The sequence below is a fragment of the Ceratotherium simum genome, chromosome 34 (genome assembly GCF_057802395.1).
Source record: "Ceratotherium simum simum isolate JZ-2026a chromosome 34, ASM5780239v1, whole genome shotgun sequence".
Lineage (NCBI taxonomy): Eukaryota > Metazoa > Chordata > Mammalia > Perissodactyla > Rhinocerotidae > Ceratotherium > Ceratotherium simum.
Window position 1 is genome coordinate 18,095,937 of NC_141933.1, and position 16,217 is coordinate 18,112,153.

General features: G+C 34.8%; 1 protein-coding gene across 1 annotated transcript; it reads right to left on the reverse strand.

Annotated features, from left to right (window-relative positions):
• Nucleotides 1-9,331: 9,331 nt before the first annotated feature.
• LOC101387360 (olfactory receptor 8J1-like) lies at nucleotides 9,332-10,381 on the reverse strand. The gene has a single exon (XM_004443646.2). It carries the CDS (start codon nucleotides 10,379-10,381, stop codon nucleotides 9,332-9,334), a length of 1,050 nt encoding a protein of 349 aa, XP_004443703.2.
• Between the last annotated feature and the right edge of the window lie 5,836 nt (nucleotides 10,382-16,217).

Sequence of the window (16,217 nt, forward strand, 5' to 3'; positions counted from 1 at the left end):
GTCACTTAAGTGGACCTTAACCCATTTTACCTTCAAAAAAGTATCATTTAAAAATATGTGAACTTAAAATTCCTTGAAAACATGCTTTAATTTAATTAAAAAATTTTCAGTAATATACCTAGAATATAAATACTCTGAGGAATTTAATTTACACTTTTTTTTTGTATACTTACTTCTATTTCCTGTGTAGTTTCTCAATTATATTTCTTATTTATGTATTAGTTCAGAAGAGCCCATGTTTTTTCCACATATTTTGACTCACCAAAGTATTATTAGAAAGTAATCTATGAAGAAGAACCATTAGTGATTACATATTTATAGACAAATTTTTTTTCCTCAGGCCTTTTTCTTGGCACTCAATTTGGTCTGTAAGTAATTAAATTAAGCATAGAATGTTGGCATCTTATTATATAAGTCATAAAACAAGTTGAGGACCATTAGAGATCATTTCTCTAGAAAGCCTCAATTTATAGATGAGAAAAGTGTGTGTGTGCATGTGTGTGTATTAAGGTCCTTTCCTTGGTTCTAAACCAAGGCAGTTATATATGGTCACACACACCATGACGACATTTCAATCAAGGACAGACTGCATGTATCACAGTAGTCCCATAAGATTAGCACCACATAGCCTAGCTGTGTAGTAGGCTACACCACCTAGGTTTGTGTAAGTAAACTCTATATTATTCCCACAGCAACAAAATCATCTACTGATACATTTCTCAAAAAGTATCTCCATCATTAAGTGACACATGATTGTAATAACAAATGGACTCTGTGACATCAAAGTGTCAAAGTGAAATATGATTAGACTGTACAGAAACAGCTATGAATCTGGTTTTGGTGGGAGGTGGGAGATCCTCAGAAACATTTGAAGTTAACTTCACTGATAGGCAAAAGGATGATAAAGACAAAAGTTCCTCTGCCCTCTATGTGGTGACTTTTCCCTTTACTTTCTTTTCCAGATTATGTGAGCAACATGGGGGATCCATTTCTGTGCCATACTCAGGCTCACATATCTTTCCAATTATTTTTTTAACTTATGAAAAATTTAATTTATATCTAGTTTTGGCAAACAATTTTGTGAATCACCATTCAGTTTTCTTTTAATCCCAATGTTGTATAATTTGTATAGTTGGAAATATAAGATACTCATTGAAAATTTAAGCTTTATAGTTGGACAAAATTAACTCAAATCTTGTTTTTTTTTCCAGTTATCAGCTACAGGTGTGTTAATGAATGACATAAACTATTTTGAATTTCTTTATTGTAACCCCATCTCAGTAGGGGTTATGAAAATTAACTGAGACAGTCTACTTAAAGCACTTCACCCAGCACCTGACACACAGAAAAACATTCAATAAATGTTGGCTCTATTTTTACTTTGAAAAGTTTAGAATTAAATAAACTAAATAAATTGATAATTAATGTAATCTTTGTTAAAGGTAACAAAAGGGGCTTCTTTTTTCAAGGAAAACTATGATTATTTTAATAGCAATAATGGAGACCCTAAAAAGAACCAGTTTAAAATATGATCATAAACACACCCAAAAAGACATTTAAAAGAACTATTGCTTTGAAGATCACAAAAAATAACTTCTTACCTTTTATATTTTCATTTTGTTGATTTTAAAATGAAGCATATCATGCTGCCAACTATTTCTATAAAGGCTATTACCGCATTATCTGAAACAAATAAAAGGGATCACAGATCCAATAACAAAGTTAATAATTAAGTGTAATCGTCAACATTTATGAAGTGTTTGTTATCTGCTAGGAACTATGCAATACCTTTTATATTTATAATCTTATTTAATCCTCACAATAAGTCCAAGAGAAAGGAACTATTTTAGCCTTTGTGGATGAGGAAATCAAGACACAGAAATGTGAATTAATTTACCAGTGACAACAGCTGTTGCTTGGAAAGGTTAAAGTTGTTTGCTAAACTGTGTGAATGAAGAGTCTATGTTCCTGACCACATGTTTATACAGAAGAGGCAATGAATTATAATGGCGTGAAGTGGCTCCAATGAACTAAACCGATAGAGAATGGTTGTCAGTAAACAGGGAAATGTTGGTCAAAGTATACAAAATTTCAATTATTCAAGATGAGTAAGTTCTGGAAATATAATATACAGATATGTGACTATAGTTAACAGTACTGTAATACATATTTGAAATTTGCTAAGTAGGTGGATATTAAGTGTTCCTACCACAGAGAGGGGGAGAGAGAGAGAGAGAAGGAAGGAAGGAAGGAAGGAAGGAAGGAAGGAAGGAAGGAAGGAAGGAAGGAAGGGAGGAAGGAAAGGAAGGAAGGAAAGGAAAGGAAGGAAGGAAGGAAGGAAAGGAAGGAAGGAAGGAAAGGAAGGAAGGAAGGAAAGGAAGGAAGGGAGGGAGGAAAGGAAGGAAGAAAGAAAGAGAAAGAAAGAAAGAAACATATTCATTAGCTTAATTCTGGCAATTATTTCATGTGTATGCATATATCACAACATCAAGTCACATACCCTAAATGTATACAATGTTTATTTGTCAATTATACCTCAACGAAGAGAAAAAAAAAATTTCTGCTTGGGATCTTTAATCACCTTGTTATTTCACAAAACATTATGCAAGTTCACCATATTGATAGAATTATACTAATTGTATCTGTTGAATTGCGAGTGGCAAGGTCCCTCAATCCCTGGTAACATGTAAGAGTGAAAAGTAGGGAGGAAAACATCTACAAAGATTCAGAGTCCAGTGCTTCCTGCTGTACATTTGCTTTAAATGAAATAACAAGCTGAACTCTTTGCACACCTGCTCCAAAGCAAATGGCATATTGTTGTGCCACAAATTTACTGCAACTCAATACATACAACACATTTTGAAACTCTTGGGCTTACCAGGAAGCATATACCATGCTTGGGACTATAGCTCTGAGCCATTTATTAGCTATTCAACCTTCTACCTGATTTGATTCAGTTCTGGAGAAAGAGTAGATTCTGCGAGTTAGCCAACGATACTAGAGATATCTGTATTGGAATAGAATGATATTTGAGTCTCTGGAAAGCCCAAATCCACATCATCACACAGAACTTGGAGCAAAGCCAGACATTCTGATGAAGAAACAAAATTGTTTTCTGTATTCTTCTGTGTCCTAGTAGAAAATAAATGCTGGATGAAAGACACCAAATGAAAATTTAGCATCAGCTGTCTATCTTGTATTGGGTATTGTAGGGTCCACCACTCATAATTTTGGGCTAGCACATAGCAATCTATTTTAAATGGAAGTGATTCATTTACAACCTGATTAAATAGAGTTGAAACAGCATTAACAAATTGTATGAATAAGGGGTCCAGATTTTTATATCACTTATCTCTGCCTCACAGACTCCTTTCTACAAATCCATGCTGTGGTTTCATGGATTAGAGGTTTCACTATGTGTATCTTGCTAAAGAACTAATTTTAAAGCAAAAGATCATAGTGATATTTAAATCCTACATAACAACTACCTTAAACTCAGTACAGCTTTTTAAATGAAAGGTCCCTTTATGTGCGGACCACCTTGCTGGGGTAGGTAGATAAGTTTGAGAGCAGAGTATTGAGGGAGCTCAGCTGCATGGCATGAATTCAAAAGAATTTTGAGCTGCCTTGTTCAATCTGGAATGGTTCTATTCAAGTCAGAAAAAAATAGATATTAAAACAAGAAATGCTACCAGAAACAAAGAGCGCTATTTAATAGTGATAAAAGGAAAAAAAAATCAGTAAATTTAGCAATTATAAGTTCATGTACAACTGACAAAGACACCTCAAAGTAGATGAAATAAAAACTGACGGATAAGAAAGATAAAATATAATTCAACTGGGATTTTAGTTTGTTATTAAAAATAAAGTGTAAATTATATTTGAAAGCATATGTAACTTTTCACAATCTTATCCCTTAATATTTTTATAATCCCAATTCCATTCAATTCTCCCAACCATCAGTGGACATCTGCTGATCCAATTACTATAATTGGTCTACATTTGTCAATAACAACATGCCCTTTCTTGCTTCTCTACTGTTGTCTTTGCCATTCATAGTAACATTGTCTACATGAAAAATGGAGAGTTGAAGGGAAAACTTTAAGGCCTATTGAAATATTGCCTCTTCTGTGAAGAGCTATTTCCCATGTTGAGTTACTATATTTTGTATTTGTATTCTAGAATCACTTTAGACGTACTTCATTTATATTTCTTCTCACATTTATGACAACCATCTGCTTGCATCCCTCTTCCCCTGGTAGACGTGAGACACCTTATGTTGAGAGCCATGCTGATGTGGTCCCTCATAAATGTTAGGAAATGGGGAAGTAAAGATTAAATTTTGGATTAGTCAATTTAAGATTAATATCATAATAATGATATTTGAATATTTCTTCCCTTATTCTCAACTTATATTCCTTGCTTTGGAAAGTACCTCCAGGGACATACTGGTGACCTTTGTCTAATATACTCCCCACTAACCTTGAGTAAAATCTCTAGCTACTGTAAATGTAGAAAGCACAGTTTTGACATAGATTATAATCGGGTAAATCATTGGCCTGGTTTTTCCAACCCTCCTCAAAGATTCTAAATTGGAATTTTTATTTTCTTTAACCTAAAAACAAATATATATATATATATATATATATATATATATATATATATATATATATATATATATATATATATATATATGTGTGTGTGTGTGTGTGTGTGTGTGTGTATATATTTTTAAAGAGAAATATAAATTAATATATAATTTTGCAATTTTGTGTGTAATAAAAAATATTGATTGACTACCTATTATGTATCAAATGTCTTTCTGAGTTTTGAGGTGACAACAAATAAAGGTCAGAGTTCAGCCTGAACAAGAAGCTTAGAGTCTAAAGAGAGGAAGATAGCAATCAAACAGACTCAGAATGTTGAGTTACAGTGATCTGAAGGAGTTGAGTGCTGGGGACAAAGAAAACATTTGAAAGGAGGCCACGTAACTGGAAGACTTTGAGGAAGAGAAGGTTATGGGAAGATTTCCCTGGGTAAGCATTATCAAAACCAACATAGAAAGATTTAAGGCAAAGATGGTTTCAGGCAGAGAACATGGAAAAAACTGGAGTTAAGTACATGTATAATTTCCACAAATCCTAAATACATGAATACATGACGTTCATTCAACATTATCTTCTAGAACTGGCTCTGATTTTAATTAGCTTCATGAGCTTGGGAAAATCACTTGAATATTTTGAAATTCAACTTATTCATTTATATATAAAAATTGTGATTAGCTTGTCTCTTCACTTCTTTCCAGCCATTCAGTTGTTCTTGTCTATTTACACCAAAATGCTCTTGATGCTTTCATCAAAACTAATAGAAAGTCAGAGAAAACACTGTTTATTTTACAAAATATACTCCAAACTTTTTAGTCCTAGTTCATCTTGTTATACTCTACTTAACGCTTTAAAACTCTTCTCTTGAGCTACTCTAGCGGTGTTAGTACACATCCATGAGTCAAAGCCCATTTAAAATATACTCTTCTCACCTGCCCGGGTACAGAGAGCTCTTCTTTATCCTCATAATGAGTCTGGTTAGCAGCTGATTGCATGGTTTTGTCAGTGTCTCTGTCCCAAAGGACTTACCTCAGAGCATGATGCAAGTGAGATTATCAGAAAAATTACAGTTTGTGCTCAATTGAGATCCCAATCAGTAAGACTGAAGACTTACTGATTTCATTCTCTGTTTTTGAAGAACATATCTACAGCTCTGCCTTTAGTATATTATTGCTCTAAGATTCTCCTAACTCTTAAAATATCATGATTAGTTTATTGAAAAATTTTTGTTGTTGTTGTTGCTGTAGATTAGTAGTATCAGTCTTTGTGGGCCGGCCCCATGGCTTAGCGGTTAGGTGCGCGCGCTCTGCTACTGGCGGCCCCGGTTCTGATCCCAGGCACGCACCGACGCACCGCTTGTCCGGCCATGCTGAGGCCGCGCCCCACATACAGCAACTAGAAGGCTGTGCAGCTATGACATACGGCTATCTACTGGTGCTTTGGGGGGAACATAAATAAATAAAAAAGTATCAATCTTTGTATTTGGCTTTTAAAGTCAGATAAGGCAGACAGGAATTATGCTTTTAAAATTCTTACAAATAGCTTTCTGTGAAATGTGTATTTGACTCCTTAAAGGGCTTACTCCTCAATACTGTATGCACAGGCATTTGGTAAAAGCTTTGGGCATTAGCTTACAACTCAGTCACTCTGAACCAGATGATGACTAAGAAATACATTGTCATTTTAGTGTGTGGGGAAAGAAGGGTGGATTTGTGCTTTTATAGACTGACTATGAATTTAAAATTTGCCCTTAGTTTTCAGTTAAATAAATTTTAGCTATAACAATGGGCTGCAATATAATGAAGAGGGGAATAGAATCATACATGTCTCTCTTATGGTGTATGAACAGGACACTTTGATAGAAAAAGAAAATATAGAACATGCTTACATATCACAACCTGGTTACATTGTATAAATGATGATCAAATAGGAAGTACATATATTTGAACTATATTTTCTATATATCAAATAATTCTTCTATGAATACATAATGTCTCTTTTTTGTCAGCTGGGAAACACGTCTGGTACAATTGGCTAAATGTCTCATCTCTGCTTGTGCCTCGTTATAAAATGCCACAACTTGTGGTTTGGTATTGAGATCCTTGATCATTGTGTACATACAGTACAATACTTCAAACAAAAAACAAGCAAAAGGGGCACGGGTAGTGTCCCTGGACAAGCCTTTCAACACTAAAGTAATTGAAAGGAAACTCTTACTGATGAATTAGAAATATTTAAAGAGTCCAGAAATTACATTTGATTTCCAAATTCTTTTTTGTTTCTTCATCTTAAAATATTGTATCAGGTTAAACAATTAAATAAATCTTAACTGATAGAGGACATTTTATAGAGTGCCATGGAAGACTAAAACTACATTTTACATGGGAGTTCACAAACTTTATACAGTGAATCCTGCATATATTTCACCTGATGGTCTGGTTTAATGTAAGTTCATAGATTTCTATGCAGAGATGTAACGACCACTGCAAACGTCCATATGTAGCTCATGGCTTAGTTCATCCGGCAGCATCCATTTCCTCATTCTCGTGTTTTATAGGGCACAGTGTCTGTGAAGAAACATGTAGTAAAGACCGTGCCCACTGAACAGAGCTTGGCTGCTCAGACAAACAAATGTAAAGTAGTAAATTAAGGATTTCTATCTTGTAATGTTAGACTACATCAATATGTCAATGTTTTTGGGTGTGTGTGTGTTTGTGAGGGAGATTAGCTCTGAGCTAACATCCATGACCATCTTCCTCTACTTTATATGGGACGCCGCCACAGCATGGCTTGACAAATGGTGCATCTGTGCATGTCCAGGATCCAAACCTGCAAACCCCGGGCCGCCAAAGCAGAGCGCGCGAACTTAACCACTGTGCCACTGTTTTAACGTTGATTAACAAGAGGATGTATACTAAAAGACACTACATAATTTCATTCTTTCTTATTTTTTAGTGGCTATATGAGTTCCCATATCTAATTTCGGGGAAATAAAAAAATTTCAAAGGACTCTGGTGTCTTCCTTGCTTACTAAACCATCTGCTCCGGCTGTCCATTCTAAAACTAGGGCCGTTCGTCAATAATTTTATAATAAATTAAAAGAAGGAAGAGACAATGCAAAGTACCAACTAAAGGCTTTATCACAATGTTAGTGTAACTGATAAAAAAACTATGCTATGAGCTGCCTCATATTTCTTCTCCCTCAGTTGAAAAATTTAGAAGAAAACCCTTTGCATAAATTAATTAGTAAGAGAATTGGTAGGAAACAGTTTAAAATAGATTTTTTTGAGTAATCCAGAGATACCTTAATTACAATCTTTTCCAGGTCTATGAGTCTAATTTTGTCTTGTAGATTACATTTCTTTTCTTATATCATAATTGTTATTACTGAAGATTTAGTGCTTATACTTGAAGAAGTTTTTCAACACTGGAATCCATTTATAAATAAAGTGAACCTAGCCATAGAATGTTAATATGATTTTTCATATGTCTCTTCCAGTTGAGTTCTTTGATTATTTGTCAATTTTTTCCTAAGGCTAAATGTAAGAAGCAATCATGGAGCTTCTTAAAATAATGATTTATTGGCCTGTATCTAGTGATTCTCATTTGATAAGTCTGAGATATTGTCTGGTCACCTCTATCTTTTCAAAATTATACAACAGATTTTTATGTATGCTCACTGATCAAAAACTATCAGAAAACAGAAAAATAATTATTATAAAAACAATTAAATGCTTTCTCTAATGATATAAGGATCTCTCACAAGCGTGGTCCATTGAATGTCCAATGATATCACAATACAGTACATATATTACACACAATAAAGAAGACTAATATTAGAGTAGGGTGACAGGAAAATCTTTAGAGAATCCAGTAAGTGTATGAACCAACATGAGAGCATATTCAATGATGGTACTCTGGGTCATTCATTAAAAAATTATATAAATTATGTTGATTGCAGTAAAAATAATTTGAACTATATTTCTTTAGGATTCAGAATATAAATTCATCAGTAGTATTTTTTTAATTAAATATATTAAGAAAGAGTTAGGAAGTTTTATTTTAAATACATTTGTCAGTTTAATTTTTCCTAACTTAGCTATAAAAAAGATTTCCACCATCTGGATTACAGTTCATGATACAGTGATCCACTATATCCAAACACTCCCAGGAAGAAAGCAAAAAGGAGGGGCTGGCCTGGCGGCACAGCGGTGTTAAGTTTGGCGTACTCTGCTCTGGCAGCTGGGGTTCCTGGGCCTGGATCCTGGGCATGGACCTACACCACTCATCAAGCCATGCTGTGGTGGCATCCCACACACAAAATAGAGGAAGATGGACACAGATGTTAGTTCAGGGCCACTCTTCCTCATTAAAAAAAAAAGAAAGCAAAAAGGAAGCTAAGGAATATGAAAAATTGACTTACTTCTTTCCTCCATATTTTTTTGCTGTGTTCAAACTTACTAAAATTTTTCACCTTATATCTTTCCTGACTCCTGGAAACATTTGTTTCAAATGGGACATCAGCAAACTCTTTAGCAAAGTTAGTGAATAATGCTTTGTTTCTGTATTAACCTCCAAACTCCAATACCTCCACTTTATTTTTTAATTCACTGTTTCCCAACTCCTAGCGGCTTTTAATTCTCAGGTTTAGATACCTGTAAACATATCAGCCAGCTGCCTCCTCTTTGCTTTCTCTGACACAGTGGCAGCCTATCTTAAACATCTCTTCATTTACATACAGAGTATGTAATTGATTTAAAAGAACAGCGTGAATTTGTCAGAAATCTCTTTAAGGCAGCCTTCACGTCCTTATTCCACAGGCTGTAGATCATGGGATTCAGCATGGGGATCACCAGTGTATAAAACACGGAAGCCATTTTATCAGTATCCAATGAATGGTTAGTTCGAGGCTGCAGGTACATGAATAGTGGTGTCCCATAGAAAACTGTGACTGCCATCATATGTGAAGCACACGTGGAAAAGGCTTTTTTCCTTCCTTCTGATGAAGGTATGCTTAGAATGGAAAATATAATATTGAAATAAGATACTAGAACTATAATCAAGGAAAAAATCAAATTTGTAGCTGCAAATATAAAAACTACTGTTTCTGGAAAGTAAGTATCAGAGCAGGACAATGCTAACAGAGGGACAGTATCACAGAAAAATTGATTGATGACATTGGAAGAGCAATAAGACTCAGAGAATACAGAAGATGAAGTCACAACAGCTGTGGAAAAGCTATAGAGGTGTGTGAGGGACACCAGCAGAAGGCAGATCCGCCGAGACACCATCACCATGTAGAGCAGGGGGTTACAGATGGCCACATAGCGGTCATAGGCCATCACAGCTAACATGAGAACCTCAGCTACAATGAAAACCAAGACCACTACCAGTTGAGTGGCACATTCATAGTAGAAGGTGATTTTCTTCTTTACTAGAAAATTGATCAGCATTTTAGGGGCAATGACAGTAGAATTGCCAAGGTTGATGACAGCCAAATGTCGGAGGAAAAAGTACATGGGGGTCTGAAGTCGAGGGTCAACACTGGTGAGAGTGATGATGCTCAGGTTCCCGGCCACGGTCAGTCCATAGATGACCAGGAACACAAAGAAGACTGGGATCTGGAGGTCTGGATGGTCTGAGACGCCTGTGAGAATAAACTCAGTGACCCGGGTGAAATTTCCAGGAGCCGTGTAAGAGTTTGGATATTCATCTCTTTGAGGAAGAAAAGGAGAAGTGGTTACAAATGTTAAGGAAATCTTTTCTAGGACTGCCATTAGATGGCAAAGGTAATTCCTTGGGTGAGAATTCCTGCAATCGTGTATTGAACTAACGCTGTTTTTAAACTCAAGGTTCTAAGTCTAATAAATAAACTTTACAATCATTTGGGAGAGAGAAAAAGCAAGTGCAGTAAATTAAATAGATGACTCAGCATCATGCATATTTTGAGGATTTACTTTCTCACAATCTTATTACATTATGAATATCTTATTATATTGCAAACAATAGAAGCCATGAATTATATCTTATGTTTTTTGCATTGTGTGAGAAAGGCTTAAGAAATTGTGTGCCTCAAATAATTTAAAGTTGCTTTGTGATTTCTTAATCTAAGATTTATTGCTTTTTCTCAAGAAAAGATGATTTAGCCATTTCTTGCACCATTTTCTTTATTCGGTCTTTGTATAACTTATATTCAACATTGAAACTTTCAAATTCTACCATCCATGACTGTGAACTGCTTTTTTCATTTTCTCTTTTATTAACTGAGAAAAAATACATGGAGATATGTCTTCAGATATGTTTTTCAGATTACTAACTCTCTTTCAGCTTTTACAAAATGATTTCTGTGAAAATGTTGTCATTTTTACAATTCCGTCACGTTGGGCTTTACTGGATTCAACTTCCTTTTCCTTCCCTCTCACCACTCTTTTCCTCCTTGTCCCACAAATTGGTGGACTTCCTCATATTTTTTCCACTATGTTTTTATTATTAATCTCTATTTTTATTTATATATTTCATAACTTTATTTAAAAATTTCTAAAATATATCTGGCTTTAATTTTTAGTTGATCTTTTTTTGATATTTTTTCACATTTTGATATTTTTCATATTGTAATAGAACTAAACATCCTTATTTTATAGAGTTTCTATGATAATTACATTGCATATATTTACCAAAGAATCAGCATACTATTATAATATAACTGAATATTTTCCCAGAGAAATTGTTTTCAAGGATGGTCGGTCACCTGTTCCTGTCTAAGCCTATTAGAGTCCCTTCACAATCACAATTGATAGCTCCAGCGGGGGCACCTGGCCCAAAGAAGTCTTGTCATAGTCTCTTATCTGAAGATTTGGAGTTAAGTTCCAGAGAGTGGAGAGTACATAATTATTTAACATAAGATCTAACCTTTGCAGAAGCTTTCAGTCTCTCCGTTGTGTCTCTTGCCAGACGTATCAACTATCAGCCAAAATGAATGCTTCCAAATTATATCAACTCTTCTATATCTGCTGAAATCTTGTGTGTTGCTGTCAATATACTTTTTTTGTTGTTGGTGGTGAGAAAGATTGGCCTTGAGCTAACATCTGCTGCCAATCTTCCTCTTTTTGTTTGAGGAAGATGGTCCCTGAGCTAACATCTGTGCCAATCTTCCTCTACTTTGTATATGGGACACTGTCACAGCACAGCTTGATGAGCAGTGTGTAGGTCCATGCCCAGGATCTGAACCTGGGAACCCTGGGCCACCAAAGAAGAGCACACAAACTTAACCACTATACCACCAAGCTGGCCTCTATGTACTTTAAGTTGCAATAACAAATTTTTTTAAAAAACTAGTTTAAATCACAAACATATATTCATTCTCTAATGTTCTCTTTCAAAGCTCCATATGGTATTATTTGCATTTTCCATAAATACTTTCCCATCTTAACCATGCCCTTCTTCTGCTTCCTCAGGTCAAGCTTTCATTGACACTGTCATTGACTATTCTATCCTTCTTGGTGTCTATGTCATGATTCTCTCACATTAGCTGGCAGGTAAATGACAGTCATTAAATAATTTTGAGTAATTAAGATATGTAATCAGAGCTATTTTTTAGGATAAATGTAATATACTTTAGCCTCATGTTCAGTGCATTCCAAAGTCAGGTCCATATCACCTTTCTAGTCATACTACCCTACCAGGCACACATTGAACATATATTTTCATCTCTGGCCCGCAGTGTCATTACTCATATTAATTCCTCTGAGATTATTCCACTTATTTGTGAGAGGTAGTATGTTATCTGAAAGAAGTCTGCCCACCACTTGTATCAGTGGCCCCATGTGAACAGAAACTGGAAAAGAACATAGTGTCAAATGAGGCTATCAAACTTGAATTTTGGAGTATTTAAGAATGTCATTCCTGATCATACTCTATGCATTTTTATACTTCTTATGAATACTGATGAGTAACTAGGAGGGTAAAAAGATAAGTGATTTATCTTAAAATCAGCACCAATATTTTATCTTTTATGGTTAAAATTTTTAATAATAATAGTATTAAAAATTGCTTATGGAAATAGTTTCTATGTACTTAGAATTATTTTTTTATTATAAAATTAAAAGGAAGAATAAAAAAAAGTAAACATACTGTTGAATATTCCATTTTAGGTCAGTTGAACTAAGGGCAACCCAAGAAATGAATATTTTCTTCCTGGGTTTTCTTTTCTCCTTGAGAATGTTGTAGAAGTTCCGTCCTATCAAACCAGGAATTTAGGTGTCCGCAGTTTCTTAAACACTTGCTCCTGCTTATGCAGTGACTTTCCTCACATAGAAGTTCTTCTTTTTGGGATCTTCCCAATGAAAACATTGGCAGATTTGTTTTAGTATAAGGTAGATGGTTTATATAAACATGCTCCATTATTGCATTTATTACATGTTATGTGTATATACATATACACTTGCATGTATGTCATCAGAGTTAATGGAAAATTTTCCTGAGAAAATTTGGAATCTATAGTTATACTTTCAAAAAGGAGCATCTCTTGGAGTTTGGGAAGTTGTGTATCCAATTTTCTTTCACAGGTTATCCTGTGAAACATCCCATTTTCATTTCAGCTAATATTACGGAAGTAAAACTATGATATAAAAGATCTCAGTGAGTAAAAATCCATTGTTTCAGTAGTGATATAATTTAAGTACATAAGATGTAATGATGCCAAGTTCTAATTTAGAAACATAAATCTGGACCATATTTGTCATGCAGTGTTCCCCAAAACTGTTATAAATCTTGGAAACAATCCTTAGTTAAAGCATCGTATTATTTGATTGTATATAATGCTGAGTGCCTTCCAAAATGTAAGTGAAGTGGCTCATTTCAAATACAGTTTTGGATGTTACATAAAGATAAGACACATATTTTCTACCCACCCGTAATGGAGACTCTGCTTTAGGTTCTTAGTGAGAATCGATACATGGCTGTGGCAATGAGAGCTGATGGGCTCTATGAACCTTGAGACCCAAACTGGGTGTCACAGATGATTCTAGGATCCACAAATTGCCCTCTAAATCCTTGGAGAGGATGCAACCAGGGGTTGGTTCCTCAAGAAAATCTCCCTCTAGGAGTTCAACCAGACACCCCTTGAGTCTTGGATACAGTCGGGGCCTACATTATTGGAGTGAGTTCAACTCCATGACAGCTAAGGGGCACGGGGAATAAAGGATGTCTGTCAAAGTAACTTGTTTGCATTCAGAGGTTCATTATTGCAAAATGCAACATTGAAGAGAGAGAAACCAATGGTCTAGCAGTGACATTAGAACAGACTGTATCTATAAATAGTATTTTTATCACACCACTTTCTCTGCTGTTTTTTTTTCCCACTTTTACTTCAAAGAATACAATTAGCATAGTCATCATTTCTAGAATGTGGTGGTGAAACCTCTGTTAAAAGGAGAATGGATTCTCCAAAAAACAATTCTCACGTAACAAAATTATTATTTTACTCTTTCCTTTCTGGTTGTATTTCAGGTATCTAGAAGATACCTACTAGAGAAGAGTCAAATACAGTACTTAAAAATAAAGCCCTTAGCAGTACATAACGATCAAGGGAACAATCCAACAAGAGGATACAAAACTTGTAAATATCTATGCACCGATGTAGGTGCACCTAAATATATAAAGCAATTATTAACAGACAGAAAAAGAGAAATAGACAGTAACACAATAATAGTAGGGGAATTTAACACTCCACTTACACCAATGGATAGATCATCCAAACAGAAGATCAATAAGGAAACATTGGCCTTAAATGACACACTAGAACAGCTGGACCTAGTAGATATATACAGAGCATTCCGTCCAAAAACCAAAGAATACACATTCTTTTCAAATGCACATGGAACATTCTCCAGAATTGATCACATCTTAGGCCACAAAACAAGTCTCCATAAATTTAAGAAGATTGAAATAATACCAAGCATCTTTTCTGACGACAACAGTATGAAACTGGAAATCAACTATAGGAAGAAAATCAGAAAAGCCACAAACACGTGGAGATTAAACAAAATACTACTGAACAATGACTGAGTCAACGAACAAATCAAAGAAGAAACCAAAAAATACCTGGAGACAAATGAAAAGGAAAATACGACATGCCAGAATTTATGTGATACAGCAAAAGCGGTTCTAAGAAGGAAGTTTATAGCAATACAAACCTATCTCAACAAGAAAAATCTCAAATAAACAATCTAACAATGCACCTAAAGGAAGTGGAAAAAGAACAAACAAAGCCCAAAATCAGTAGAAGAAGGGAAATAATGAAAATCAGAGCAGAAATAAATGAAACAGAGACTGAAAAAATTAATAAAACCAAGAGCTGGTTCTTTGAAAAGATCAACAAAATTGACAAACCTTTAGCTAGACTCACCAAGAAAAAAAGAGAGAAAGCACAAATAGGTAAAATCAGAAATGAAAGAGGAGAAAATACAACAGACACCTCAGAAATACAAAAGATTATAAGAGAATACTATGAAAAGCTATATGCCAACCAATTCGACAATCTGGAAGAAATGGATAAATTCTTAGAATCATATAACCTTCCAAAACTGGATCAAGAAGAAGATGAGAATTTGAATATACAAATCACCGGTAAGGAGATCAAAACAGTAATCACAAACCTGCCCAAAAATAAAAGTCCAGGACCAGATGGATTCCCTGGTGAATTCTACCAAACCTTCAAAGAAGATTTAATACCTGTCCTTCTCAAACTCTTCCAAAAAATTGAGGAGGGGGGAAGCTCCCTAACTCATTCTACGAAGCCGACATTACCCTGATACCAAAACCAGACAAGGACAACGCAAAAAAAGAAAATTACAGGCCAATATCACTGATGAACATTGATGCAAAAATCCTCAACAAAATACTAGCAAATCGCATACAACAATACGTTAAAAAGATTATACACCATGATCAAGTGGGATTTATTCCAGGTATGCAGGGATGGTTCATCATTCGCAAATCAATCAACATAATACACCACATTAATAAAATGAAGAATAAAAATCACATGATCATCTCAATAGATGCAGAGAAAGCATTTGACAAGATACACCATCCATTTATGATAAAAACTCTGAATAACATGGGTATAGAAGGAAAGTACCTCAACATAATAAAGGCCATATGTGAGAAACCCACAGCTAATATCATCTTCGATGGTGAAAAACTGAAAACTATCCATCTAAGACCAGGAACCACACAAGGATGCCCACTGTCACCACTCCTATTTAACATAGTACTGGAAGTCCTAGCCAGAGCAATCAGGCAAGAAAAAGAAATAAAAGGGATCCAAATTGGAAAGGAAGAAGTAAACTGTCACTATTTGCAGATGACATGATTTTATATATAGAAAACCCTAAAAAATCCACCAGAAAACTTTTAGAAGCAATAAACGAGTACGGTCAAGTTGTAGGATACAAAATCAACATACAAAAATCAGTTGCATTTCTATACACTAACAACGAAGTAGCAGAAAGAGAAATTAATAATACCATCACATTTACAATTACAAAAAAAGAATAAAGTACCTAGGAATAAACTTAACCAAAGAGGTGAAAGATCTGTACACAGAAAACT

Excerpts from the sequence above, each read along its gene's own strand:
- LOC101387360 (XM_004443646.2), bottom strand. The coding sequence starts at position 10,381 with ATGGCAGTCCTAGAAAAGATTTCCTTAACATTTGTAACCACTTCTCCT.